Genomic DNA, 12,976 nt, shown 5'->3' with positions numbered 1-12,976 from the left:
ACCAGGGATCAACCCATGACCCCTGCAGTGGAAGCAGAGTCTTAACCACTGGACCGCCAGGGAAGTTCTTCAATATGACTTTTTAGGAGAGAGGAAACTCTGACCCTGAGACTATGCCAATTTGTTCTCACCAATCTATAAAAGCTGGAACAGAAAGAAGAAAGCCCCCAGATATAACTTCATGTTCTTACAGTCTTTTTCCGACTTATCCTATTTTCTCCAGGACTCCTCCAGCTACCTGTCCCTGACAGTGCTTAATACAATTCTTCAGACATTTTTGTAATCCTAGCAATTAGGGTAAATTCCTCAGACTGGATTGTGCTATTCCCAAGTATTTGCTTTCCTTCTCTGCAAGAGTTACACTTCCCCACCCACTGACATCAGGCACATACAAGTGACTTGCCTCACCAGTGAAGTGTGAGTGCAAATGACATGTCTCTCTTCTAAACAGCAACTTTAAGAGCCACCGTGTGGTTTCATCTCTCTTACTCTTCTCCCTCTGTCACAGTGCTCCTTGCCCACATAGGGTCTGCCCTTTCACCCTTGGTCATGGATCGAAAGGACACGAAGTAGAGCCAAAGCTAACCCAAGAGCCGAAGCTAACCCACTAAGGGTTAGATAGGATTCCAGTTAGACTGCTGTTGTTAGACTGCCATTGAGATTTGAGGTCATTTATTACTTCAGCATAACTTATCCTACACAGCTCTTCTCCTTCCAGAACTACCACTAGCAGTAGCTAACACTGATTAAGCAGGTACCACTTACCAGGCACCGTGCTAAGTCCACTGCTTCATTAATCTTCATGACAAAGCCATGATGTAAATACTGCTGCTACCTCTATCTCACAAAAGAGGGAACCAAGAACTGGGAGGTCAGGTCACTTGCTCACAAGACTGTATCACTCCCAAGTGGCAGTGCCAACCCTAGTATCTAAGCTTCTGGTTTCAGAGCAGCTTCACTTATCACTGCTTCAATAAATGCCTATCGAGCCAATGACTGAATGAAAATGCAGAGTGACCAGACGTCTAGAATTCACACTGAAAAAGCCAGACTTTTCAGACTGACATGGAGAAAAGGATTACTATCTGACTGATAAGCTAGGTTATGCTCTGGCAACAAGTGACCTCCAAAAATCTAAGTGCCTAAAAGCAATTAAGGTTTTTTCCCCCCTCCCTCATGATACAGGCCAATCACAGATTGGTCATATCTACAATTCAGACTGCAGAGTAAGAAGGATGGAAGAATGAATGGATGGATAGATGGATGGGTGGGTGGGTGGGTGGGTGGAAGAAAGGGCAATCTAATCATAGTATGTGGCAAATATGGCATCTCAACTCAGTGAGGAAACAGTGCCTCTTTAATAATTGGTGGGAGCAAACTACCATCTACATGGCAGTTCAGTATCTATTAAAAGTGTAAACATGGCTTCTAAAACCAAACCATTAGAATCTTCTTCACCTTGGCAGAAAAGAAAACATGAGTCTCAGGAGACATTTGGTTGTGAGAGATGCATCCTCCTCCAATCTCATGCTCTCAAATCACCATCATGTCCTTACTTTTCTCTCTACAGCACAACCCACCCCAGGAAGGCTCATGGTGGCTAGGGAAAAGGGGCTGAAATTCTGCAGGAACCTCCAACAGAAACATGCAATGTGGTAGATACAGACCCCTCAGACAAGACAGGGTAAGAATGCCCTCCAGACACATCAGCTCCTCTAGGAAGCCTTCCCCAAGAGGCTATGAAGTCTCTACCAGATGCAAAAATATCCCTTCTCACAGGGCAGCGCTATCCAAGAGCAATATGAGAGCTACAGTGCCAACCAAACATGTAATTTAAAATTTCCTGGACTTCCATGGCAGTCCAGTGGGTAAGACTCCACGCTTCCACTGCAGGGAGCATGGGTTCGATCCCTGGTCGGGGACCTAAGATTCCGCATTGCCCTGCCGTGAGGCCAAAAAACAAAAAACAAAAAACTCCCTAGTAGCCTTCTCAAATAGTTTTTTAAAAGGTGAAATTAGGGATTTCCCTGGTGGCACAGTGGTTAAGAATCCACCTGCCAGTGCAGGGTACACGGGTTTGATCCGGGAAGATCCCACATGCAGCGGAGCAACTAAGCCCGTGCGCCACAACTACCGAGCCTGCACTCTAGGGTCCGTGAGCCACAGCTACTGAGCACGCGCGCCTAGAGCCCGTGCTCCGCAACAAGAGAAGCCACCGCAATGAGAAGCCTGCGCACCGCAATGAAGAGTAACCCCCTCTCCGCAACTAGAGAAAGCCCCGGCGCGCAGCAGTGAAGACCCAACGACAGCCAAAAATAAATAAATAAATCTTTTTAAAAATAAAAAGTGAAATTACCTTTAATAACATTTAACCCAACATATCTAAGATATTATCATTTCAACACATAGTGTTAAAAAGTTATCATAGTTTATACTTTTTTCCCAACCATCTCTCTCTTTTTAAAAAATATTTATTTATTTTATTTACTTATTTAGGCTGCGCCAGGTCTTAGTTGCAGCACGCGGGATCTTGGTTGCGGCATCTTTAGTCGCGGCATACAGACTTCTTAGGCGCCGCATGCATGTGGGTTCTAGTTCCCCGACCAGGGATCCAACCCGGGTCCCCTGCATTGGGAGCGGAGTCTTACCCACTGGACCACCAGGGAAATCCCCCCAACCATCTCTTGGAAATCAGGTGTGCATTTGACACTTACAGTACATCTCAAAAAGACGTTAAATTTTCAAGGATTAAAGGGAAGTATAGTCTCAGCAAAACAATAACCTTGTGTCTGATGGAAAAATGTTTTAGACTTCTTCATTATTCAGATAGATATTAATTAACTGGAAGTAAAATTAAGAAGGCAGTTCATCAGTAGCATTAGCCACACCTGAAGCGTTCAATAGTCACTGGCAACCAACGGCTGCCGGAGTGGAGAGCGCAAACGGGACCCCCGCGGCGGAAGTCGAGGCGGGGAGATTTGGAGAGGTAGCTGCAAACCACGAGGACAGGGTACTGGACACCAAGGGAGGAAACCCCGCCCCAACCACAAAGAAGGCGAGCAGTCGGGAGGGGTGAGCTGCACAGCCCACAGCGCGCACCCTCCATCTCCACACCTCCTGAAGGACCAGCCTCAGCCTCGGATACCGCCCACGCCAGCCCGGCGCCTGAGGTCGGAGAGCCGGGGGGAGACGGGGAGCGCGGTCACCCTCTTCTCGCCCTAGCACTTCGCCAGCTCGCCCGACTCACCGTCCACTGCCAAGCTGGAATTGCTCCCGCGAGGTCCACATCTGCGCCTGGGTAGGCAAAGCGGCAATAACAGTACCACCGTCGGCGTCCAGTCGCTAAGCGATCTCACAGCCCGCCCCTGGCCACGGGCGGTGCAGAGGGAAGGACGTGCATCTGCAGGAAGTGCGTCACGGCGCAGCGCGTGGCCTGCCGGGAAGCGTAGTTTCGGAACAGAACGCGACCCCCACGGGTCGGAGAAAGACTGTATTCTCGCGTTAACCTGCTGATTTCTCCTCCGCACGTTTTCTTGTTTCCATGCTCTTAAACATTCTATAAATGTTTAAGCAAAACGTAGTCTTGTTTCCATGCTCTTAAACATTCTATAAATAGCCTTATAACGTATCTACTAGCTAATTTTGCACAATTTCTTTAATGATATACGGTAATCCGTTCATTTTTGTTCACAGCTGTATGGTATCTATTGTAAAATTAGACCAGTATTCCAATTGGTTGTTATCCTGTGTGTCTCCTTGCACACCCATGGAGAGTTTCTCTAGGGCAGCGGTTCACAAACTTTTTGCTGCAATAATCCTTTTACACTCTTAAAAAGTACTTTTTTCCAGTTCCATTGAGATATTGCTGACATACAACACTGTATAAGTTTAAGGTGTACAGCATAACGATTTGACTTACATATATTGTGAAATGATTACCACAATGTTTCATTAACATCCATCATCTCATATAGATACGAAAAGAAAAAAAAAATGTTTTTTTTTACTTGTGATGAGAACTCTTAGGATCTACTCTCTTGACAACTTTCAACTATACCACACAGCAGTGTTACTATAGTCATCATTACATCCCTGTACTTTTGTATCTTATAACTGAAAGTTTGTACTTTTTACAACCTTCATCCAATCTCCACCCATACTCTAACCACAAATCTGATCCCTCTTTCAATGAGTGTGGTTGCTTTTTGTTTGAACGGCATTGAGGAACGGCCACAGTGATGTGTTCAATACCAGAGGAAAAGCCATGAGGGGCACACTTTTCCAGAGTTACGACTGTCAAGAGGAAGCAAAACGTTATGGGTATTGTAACTGCAGGCTTAGCCCTGAGACTGAACTGCGTCTCTGTGAGTGTTTAACAAATGCCTGGCCCCTCCGGACTGTCACCTCCATGTGAGCAGGGACAGCATCCCCACCAGCACTGCACACAGAGCAGTTCTCATTAAGTCCCTACTGGGCGTTGGAGGAGGAGGGCAGAGGTGTATGAAGGGCACGAGAGGGACCCGAGAATGGAGATGCTGTGCTGGACCTCTTGGCCCTGTTACCTCTCCCCATGCCCTCCTGGAAGGAACAGCTGCCTCACCCATCTCTGTATTGACAGGAGTGATCCTCTCTCTCTCTCTCTCTCTCACACACACACACACCCAAGAGGACTCTCAGAGTTAAGGACTTGGTCCTGGTAAGATGAAGGAGGGGAGATAAGTGAATTTGAATGTGGAGGAAATTGTTTTCAGAAGAATTTATTTTTCAGAGTCCAAAAGTCTGAGCCAGGATAAGCTGATTCTTAGCAGTATTCACTGGGCTGAAATATCCCAAAGATATCTTTGATTCTCTGACCAAATCTCTCAGTCTTTTTGCCTATCTTCTCCCACCTCTCTGGAGGAAGTCACCCAGCCATCGAAATAGCCCCACAGTCCGAATCTGTGAACCAGGAGGAAACAGGCTTCTTTTGGGGATTGGTTCAAGATTAACACAGGACCACACCCCACCTGAACACCCCCATTCCTGGGCCACTGCAGGAAACTTGGAGCCCTAATCAACTTCCAGTGTGACACTTGGAGCAGGTGGTTGAATACCTATACACACAGACAGATGAGAAAACTGGGGGCCACAGATGGCAAGGGGTTTCCCAGGGTCACAAGCCCATCCCAACAAAGCTGGACTGGAGCAGGGGCTGAAATGAAAGCCCATGACTTGAGTCAATGCCTCTTAAACTTCAGCACAGTCAGAATCCCCTGGAGCCCTTGTGAAAATGCAAATGGCTGGGCCCCAGCCCAGAGTCTGATTCAGGAGGTCTGAGTGGGGCCTGGGAATCTGCCTTTCTGTCAAGTTCCCGGGTGGGACCCCACTTAGAGAACCACTGCTCTAAGGGATGGCAGAGCCAGTCCTGGAGGCCTGGGACTCGGGTGAGGGAGGGACCAGGGTTGGGGGGCCTTTCTTTGCCCTCGAAGGGGCAGCAGGTAATTGGTCCAAAGGATGTTCCACAACCCAACCCATTATCAGCTCCATAACACAGAAGGGGCCACTCACCTCATTAGAGTTTATGACAAATTGGTCCTTGGACTGGTCCAGGGTGACTGTCCCCACACACTGTTTCACCAGCTGGAAGGGGAGGCTCGAGGTCAAACTGGAACCCCCCGGACCATCACCTCCCAAACTCAGCCTACGGACTGGAAATCTTGCCCGAAGCCCCGTATTAGGCTCCCTGGAAAGCATCCACCAGTGCCCCCAGCCCCCAGCCTCACCCCATTCTCCTTGAAGTCACACTGGCTCCAGGGGCTGCTGGGTCGTCCTGGGGCACACGGTCTCCTTCACTGTGAAGCTCACAGGCTTCAGGGAGTCTGGGTCCTCATCCTGGTCAAGGATCAAAGTGGGGAGACTGGGCTGAGGTTCATGCTTCCTTCTCTGATCTGTCTCCCTGCCCCCACCTACATGGCAGCCTCTCCAGCCCCTCCTGTGTGCCTGGCCCTGGGCTTGGTGCTGGGTGCACAGGGGAAGGGGACAGAGCCCACTCCTGGGCTTGTGGGCACACAGAGAACAGCACAAGACCAGCTCTGATGAGACCACCTGAACCTCTGAGGGGCTGAGGGAAGTCAGGGGTCGCCTGCAGGGAGAGACCTTATCACTGGCACCTCCAAGCTGAGCAGAGTCGTTCCCTGGTAGCGGGACACCGAATTAAGAGGGGACTTAAAGCAGGGAAGTCACATGGCAGAGCCAGTGACCCCCCTCTATCCCTGGAGCTCCCAGAGAACCTTAGGCCCAAAAGGGGTGTACAGGGCGCCTGTTCCAACAGTAGAGATGCTAAGGCAGGAAGCCTCATGCTGGGAGGGGACCCAGCTCTGGGAAGGTTTCCTGGAAGAGGTGGGAGCCCACCTAGAGGGAGAAGTCCCTTCCTGACAGGAGGTACAGCCTGAGCAAAGGGGATGACAGTGTGGCCAACACTAGTGGGAGACAGGCCCCCTCCCCAGGGTCCTCCTGACTCACGGTCTTGGGAGGCAGGTCCAGCTCCAGGAGGCGGTAGAGATTAGCTTCTGAGGACCGCTCGTTGAGCTGATCCAAAGCACGAATCACGGCCTCGTTGTAGCTGAGGGTCTGGGCGCTGGCCGAGGGCACCACTACTCCCAGCAGCAGTAGCCACAGTGACCACCGCCCCAGGGCGAGGCTGGCCCTCTGGGTCTCCATGGTCCCCAAGTTGGCCTCCTCCCAGCACGCAGGACCCTCCTTTATGCTCAACCTGGGCCTGATGCAAAGGCTCAACCAGGAGCCTTCCTGACCTGCCCCATCCCTGGCTACCTTCCAGGGTGTTCACCGGGCTTTCTTCAGCCCGTGCGTTACCTCACAGGATTGCTGGGCAGTGGGAGCGGGAAGCCTCCTGTGGAAGGTGAAGAAATGGTTTCTCCATCTCCCTGACAACGTCTTGGCCTCTCCTGGGGCCCATGGGGAGTGTCAAAGGCAGGGTTGCTCAAGAACGTTGAGTCCTCCAGGAGAGGGAAGACCCGGCTGTGTCTTACGTCCCCTCGGCCTCCACACTCTGGCCTCCTCAGGAATAGGGTAAAGGAGTGATTCAACAGCAACCTCCAAGTTCAGGCACTGCCTTGAACCCAGTAGGAACTCAGTTAAGCTTTGATGAATGGAGGAGAGTACGAACCACATCTAGAGCCTTATCCATCCAGCAGTCCATAGGCAGACAGTCAAGCCCTCACCATCTTGTTCTCTGGGCCCAGCCCTCAGCCAGTGAGCTCTGTCTGCCCCCTCTCCTGGATTCTTCTCCACTGCTTTCTCAGTCTAAAAATGTCCTGTCCCCGGTCCCTGACAAACACGACCTATTGTCCTGGCCCCTCTCCAAAAGGAGCCTGAGAAAGGGTCATCTACACCACTGACAACACTTCTTTGCAGGCTCACATTCAAGGCCATGGCAGGCTGACCAGCCCTCACTGGATCCAGAGGCCCCTCTCGAGCCTCGTCTTTATCTCCACAGGCACTGGAGACACTCTGTGTTCTGAAACTGCCCCCTGCCCGATTGTCCCCTGCTGCCACTCTCCTGGGTGCCCTCCTGCCTCCCCCGTGGCTCCTGCTCGGTCTCCTCCAAGGACCCTCCTCCTAACAGGCAGGGCTGGCACAGGTGCATCCGGGCTGCTTCTCCTCCCAGTCCTCACACATTCCTGGGGACACCCCTTCTCAAGATACCAGTTATCAGGGACACACATCACTGGTCTGTATCTCTGAGCTCAAGACTCCCATGAGTGCCCCTGGTTGTCCGCACTGAGCTGTTGGCTGCTGTTGGCTGGGTGCCGCCGCAGGAGCCCTGAGCTGAAAGCCTGGGAGCCCCACCTGCTCCTTCTTCCTCCTGAGGACACTCCCTCTGGCCTCCCACCAGCCCAGCCCAGCTCCTACCACCGTCTTCTCTCCTCTCAAGTGTAGCCACAGCCTCCAGACTCCACCTTCTCTGGTTCCAGGCTCTCCCCAGACCACTGTCCGCCCTCCACACCATTGTCTAGGGGCTCAGGCCAAGCACTGATTGGGCCATTTCCCCCGCTGCCTTGAGGCAGGGGCATCGGGGTCTGGGTCTTGATGCTCCCTGCTGTCCTCAGCCCCTGCCCTGCAGGCCTCAGGTGTCAGGCTGCCCCATCCACCGCAACCACTCAGACAGTGCTGAACCCCCTGCTCTTCTCCATCTCTGCGCCTGGTCCCTCTGCTTGCCCTGCCCTTCCGCCTGGGGAAGGCTTCAGGGACCTTCAAGCACACAAGGCATCTCCTCTTCTTGTCTGCCATAGCCCTCAGGAAGTCTCTTCTGATTTAACCCCAAGTAACTCCATGTCCAGTGCTCTGGTTGAGTCACCAGGCCGGGATGGCCAGTGCTCGGGGGTGGAGGGAGCACAACTGGGAGAGATAATGAGCCAAAGTGTTAGAGGGGCCCAGAGGCCATGAAGCAAATTCTGATCCAGTCTTCCATGGAATGGCCATGTGACTGAAGGCCTGTGGACTCTTGGCAATTGGCTGGGGCACTTCGGAAGGTGGCAACCGGGAAGGATGGTGCTGGTTGCGCACTCAGCCTTGGAGAAGGAAGGAGAGGTGGGCTTCTGTGCAACCTGGTTTCACAGTCCAGGTGTTGCCCCAGTGGCCTGTTGGTCAAGCTGTGTACTTTCCCCATGTCAAAGGAGGAAAAGAAGGTGATCACAGTAGCAAATAATTGGCAATACACATGGTTACTGCTGTCTGGTAACCCTGAAATTGTCGCTGTGCTCTCTTGCCTCTGCACCTTTGTATGTGTTCATTCTTCAGACTGAAGTCCCCTTTCTCGTCCTTCCCTGAATCCTTAGGAGGGTCCCCTGCCAGGTTCTCAGGCAGCACCTCCTATGGTGGGGGGAGAGCCTTCCCTTCCTCCAGCATCTGGCTTTCCTGGTTTAGTCCTCACAGCCTGTCAGAGCGGAGGTCTTCTCAGGAAAGACACAACAGCCCTTGTCCCAGGCACGTTGCCCCTGACTCCACTTCTGGTCCTTGAGAAATCCTCATGCAACCTTCACCCCAACGAACTCAGGTATGAGCCCTGATCTTGCATCTCCTCTCTCCTTTGCTCCTCCCAGCCATCCTTCCTGTCCATGAGACTCATGGCCATTGTACCTGTAGGCTTAGCCCTGAGTCTGGACTGCATCTCTGTGAGTGTTTAACAAGATGCCTGGCCCCTCCTGGACTGTCACCTCCATGTGAGCAGGGACAGCATCCCCACCAGCACTGCACACAGAGCAGGTCTCCTTAAGTTCTTACTGGGTGTTGGAGGAGGAGGGCAGAGGCGTGTGAAGGGCACAGGAGGGACCCGAGAATGGAGACGCTGTGCTGGACCTCTTGGCCCTGGCCCCTCCCCATGCCCTCCTGGAAGGAACAGCTGCCTCACCCATCTCTCTGTTTCGTGCCTGCATTCACACACACACACACACACACACACACACACACACGTGGCATCCCAGAGTTACGGATTGAACCTTGGTAAGTGGGAGGAGGGGAGACAAGTGAAACTGAAGTCTGGAGGATACTGATTTCACAAGAATTTATTTTTCAGAGTCCAGTAGCCTGAGCCAGAATAAGCATACGATTAGGACTCTTCTCTGTCTCATGATGCAAAGCCTTGATGTGCTGATTACCGGCACATTCTTATCACTATTATGCGACATCTTTGCGTTGGCTGTGGTGGCGCCCATGGTAGCTTTGTAATCCTGACACTCTGGGCCTGTGAACCAGGAAGAAACAGGTTGCTCTTTGTACTGGACCAGCATCAACACAAGGCCCCTCCCCACCTGGACTTCCCTCTTCCAGGGCCACACCAGGATCCTTGGGGCCCCAGTTCACCCTCAGGCTGTGACCTGTGGAGCTTGTGTTGAATCCCGACACATACAGGCAGAAGAGAAAACTGAGGCCCACAGAAGGCAAGGGGCTTCCCAGGGTCACAAGCCCAACCCATCAAAGCTGGATGACAGCAGGGGATGAAAGCTCCAGTCAGTGCCTTTCAAATTCAGCAGTCATAATCCCCTGGAGGCCTTGTGAAAATGCAAATGGATGGGCCCCAGCCCAGAGTCTGATTCAGGAGGTCTGAGTGGGGCCTGGGAATCTGCCTTTTTGTCAAGTTCCTGGGTGGGACCCCACTTAGAGAACCACTGCTCTAAGGGATGGCAGAGCCAGTCCTGGAGGCCTGGGGCTCGGGTGAGGGAGGGGCCAGGTAGGAGGGCCTTTCTCTGCCCTCAAAGGGGTAGCAGGTAATTGGTCCAAAGGACGTTCCACAACCCACCCTCAGCAGCCCCTGCAGCACACAGGGGCCACTTACCTTATTACAGGTGATGTCAAAGTTACCCCTGTCCTGGTCCAAGGTGACTGTGCCCACACACTGTTTCACCAGCTGGAAGGGGAGGCTCGTGGTCAAACTGGAACCCCCAGCCCATAAACTCCCAGCCTCACCCAGGGGCTGAAAATCTTCCCGGAAGCCCCCTGTTCACATCCCTGGGAAGCATCCTCCAGTGCCCCCAGCCCCCAGCCTCACCCCATTCTCCTTGAAGTCACACTGCTCCGGGGGCTGCTGGGTCATCCTGGGGCACACGGTCTCCTTCACCATGAAGCTCACAGGCTTTGGGGTGTCCGGGTCCTCATCCTGGTCAAGAATCAACGTGGGGAGACTGGGCCTGGGCTCATGCTTCCTTCTCTGATCTGTCTCCCTGCCCCCACCTAGATGGCAGCCTCTCCAGCCCCTCCTGTGTGCCTGGCCCTGGGCTTGGTGCTGGGTGCATGGAAGAAGGGACAGAGCCCGTTCCAGGCTTCACGGGCACACAGAGAACAGGAGCGGACCTCAGACCAGCTCTGACAACAGCACCTGAACCTCTGAGGGGCTGAGGGAAGTCAGGGGTCGCCTGCAGGTAGAAGCCTCATCACGGTAACCACCAGGCTGAGCAGAGCCCTCCCTGGTAGGGAACAAAGAAGTGCAGAGGGGACCAAAGCCAGGAAGTCACATCACAGAGTCAAGGACCCCCCCTCCATCCTTGGAGTTCCCAGAAGCCCCTTAAGCCCGAACAGGGTGTACAGGGCGCCTGTTCCCACAGTAGAGATGCTAAGGCAGGAAGCTCTCAGGCTGGGAGGGGACCCAGCTCTGGGAAGGTTTCCTGGAAGAGGTGGGAGCCCACCTAGAGGGAGAAGTCCCTTCCTGACAGGAGGTACAGCCTGAGCAGAGGCGGTGACAGCGTGGCCACGGCTGGCGGGAGACAGCCCCCTCCCCAGGGTCCTCCTGACTCACGGCCTTGGGAGGCAGGTCCAGCTCCAGGAGGCGGTAGAGATTAGCTTCTGAGGACCGCTCGTTGAGCTGATCCACAGCACGAATCACGGCCTCGTTGTAGCTGAGGGTCTGGGCGCTGGCCGAGGGCACCACTAGTCCCAGCAGCAGTAGCCACAGTGACCACCGCCCCAGGGCGAGGCTGGCCCTCTGAGTCTCCATGGTCCCCAAGTCGGCCTCCTCCCAGCACGCAGGACCCTCCTTTATGCCCTTCGTGGGCCTGATGCAATGGCCCAACCATGCGTCTTCCTGACCTGTCCCATCCTTGATCTCCTCCCCGGCTGTGAGCTGGACTTGCCTCAGCCCCTGCTGTTGCCTCACGGGATTGCTGGGCAGTGGGCAAGGGAAGCCTCCTGTGAAGATGAAGAAATGATTTCTCCATCTCCCTGACAATGTCTTGGCCTCTCCTGGGGCCCATGGGGAGTGTCACAGGCAGGGTTGCTCAAGAGCATTGAGTCCTCCAGGAGAGGGAGGACCAGGCTCTGTCCTACATCCCCTCTGCCTCCACACTCCGGCCTCCTCTGGAATCAGGGTGACAAAGTGTATTCTCTACTGAACCTCCAGTTCTAGGCACTCCCTGGCATGCAATAGGCAGTCAATGAACATTTGATGAGTGGTTGACAGTACCACTCACAGCTAAGGACTTACACACCCAGCCAATCCCTATGCAGATGCAAAGCCCACACCATCCTTTTCTCTGCACTCAGCACTCAGACAGTGAGCTCCATTTGTCCCCTCTCCTTGATTCTTCTCCACTGCTTTCTCAGCCAAAACATTTCCTCTCCCCCGACCCCACCAAACGTGGCCTATTGCCCTGGCTTCTCCCCAGCCAAGCCTGAGAAAGGATCATCTATACCCTGACCACACTTCTTTGCTCCATCTCACCGTGAAGGCCACTGCAATGGGACAGCCCTCCCTGAAACTAGAGGCCATGCTCAAGCCTTATCTTTTTTTTTTTAATTTTATTTATTTATGGCTGCAGTGGGTCTTCATTGCTGCGTGTGGGCTTTCTCTAGTTGTGGCGAGAGGGGTTACTCTTTGTTGCGGTGCACGCGCTTCTCATTGCGGTGGCTTCTCTTGTTGTGGAGCACGAGATTTAGGCACACTGGCTTCAGTAGTTGTGGCTCACGGGCTCTAGAGCACAGGCTCAGTAATTGTGGTGTGCGGACTTAGTTGCTCCGTGATATGTGGGATCTTCATGGGCCAGGGGTCGAACCTGTGTCCCCTGCATTAGCAGGCGGATTCTTAACCACTGCGTCACCAGGGAAGTCCATCAAGCCTTATCTTTAACATCACAGGCGGTGGAGCCCCTCTTTCCTCCAGAAACTGACCGATTGTCCCCTGCTGCCACTCTCTTGGGTGCCCTCCTGCCTCCCCCATGGCTCCTGCTCGGTCTCCTCCAAGGACCCTCCTCCTAACAGGCAGGGCTGGCACAGGTGCATCCGGGCTGCTTCTCCTCCCAGTCCTCACACATTCCTGGGGACACCCCTTCTCAAGATACCAGTTATCAGGGACACACATCACTGGTCTGTATCTCTGAGCTCAAGACTCCCATGAGTGCCCCTGGTTGTCCGCACTGAGCTGTTGGCTGCCGTTGGCTGGGTGCCGCCGCAGGAGCCCTGAGCTGAAAGCCTGGGAGCCCCACCTGCT

The 12,976-nt window shown here is 53.4% G+C and overlaps 2 protein-coding genes across 2 annotated transcripts; both read right to left on the bottom strand.

The window, feature by feature from the left end:
- Positions 1 to 4,801: 4,801 nt before the first annotated feature.
- On the bottom strand, positions 4,802 to 6,699 carry LOC132432899 (antibacterial peptide PMAP-37-like). Its single transcript, XM_060023770.2, is given in 6 exon segments — positions 4,802 to 4,887; positions 4,890 to 4,938; positions 5,548 to 5,619; positions 5,763 to 5,786; positions 5,788 to 5,871; positions 6,502 to 6,699. Coding segments are annotated over 6 exon segments (513 nt in total).
- Positions 6,700 to 9,586: 2,887 nt separating this feature from the next.
- On the bottom strand, positions 9,587 to 11,892 carry LOC132432258 (cathelicidin-1-like). The gene is given in 5 exon segments (XM_060022399.1): positions 9,587 to 9,742; positions 10,334 to 10,405; positions 10,547 to 10,654; positions 11,291 to 11,685; positions 11,688 to 11,892. Coding segments are annotated over 5 exon segments (756 nt in total). The 5' UTR covers positions 11,779 to 11,892; the 3' UTR covers positions 9,587 to 9,652.
- Positions 11,893 to 12,976: the final 1,084 nt, after the last annotated feature.

This window comes from Delphinus delphis, chromosome 10 (genome assembly GCF_949987515.2).
Source record: "Delphinus delphis chromosome 10, mDelDel1.2, whole genome shotgun sequence".
Taxonomy (NCBI): Eukaryota; Metazoa; Chordata; class Mammalia; order Artiodactyla; family Delphinidae; genus Delphinus; species Delphinus delphis.
This window is presented reverse-complemented; position numbering and strand designations above follow the sequence as displayed.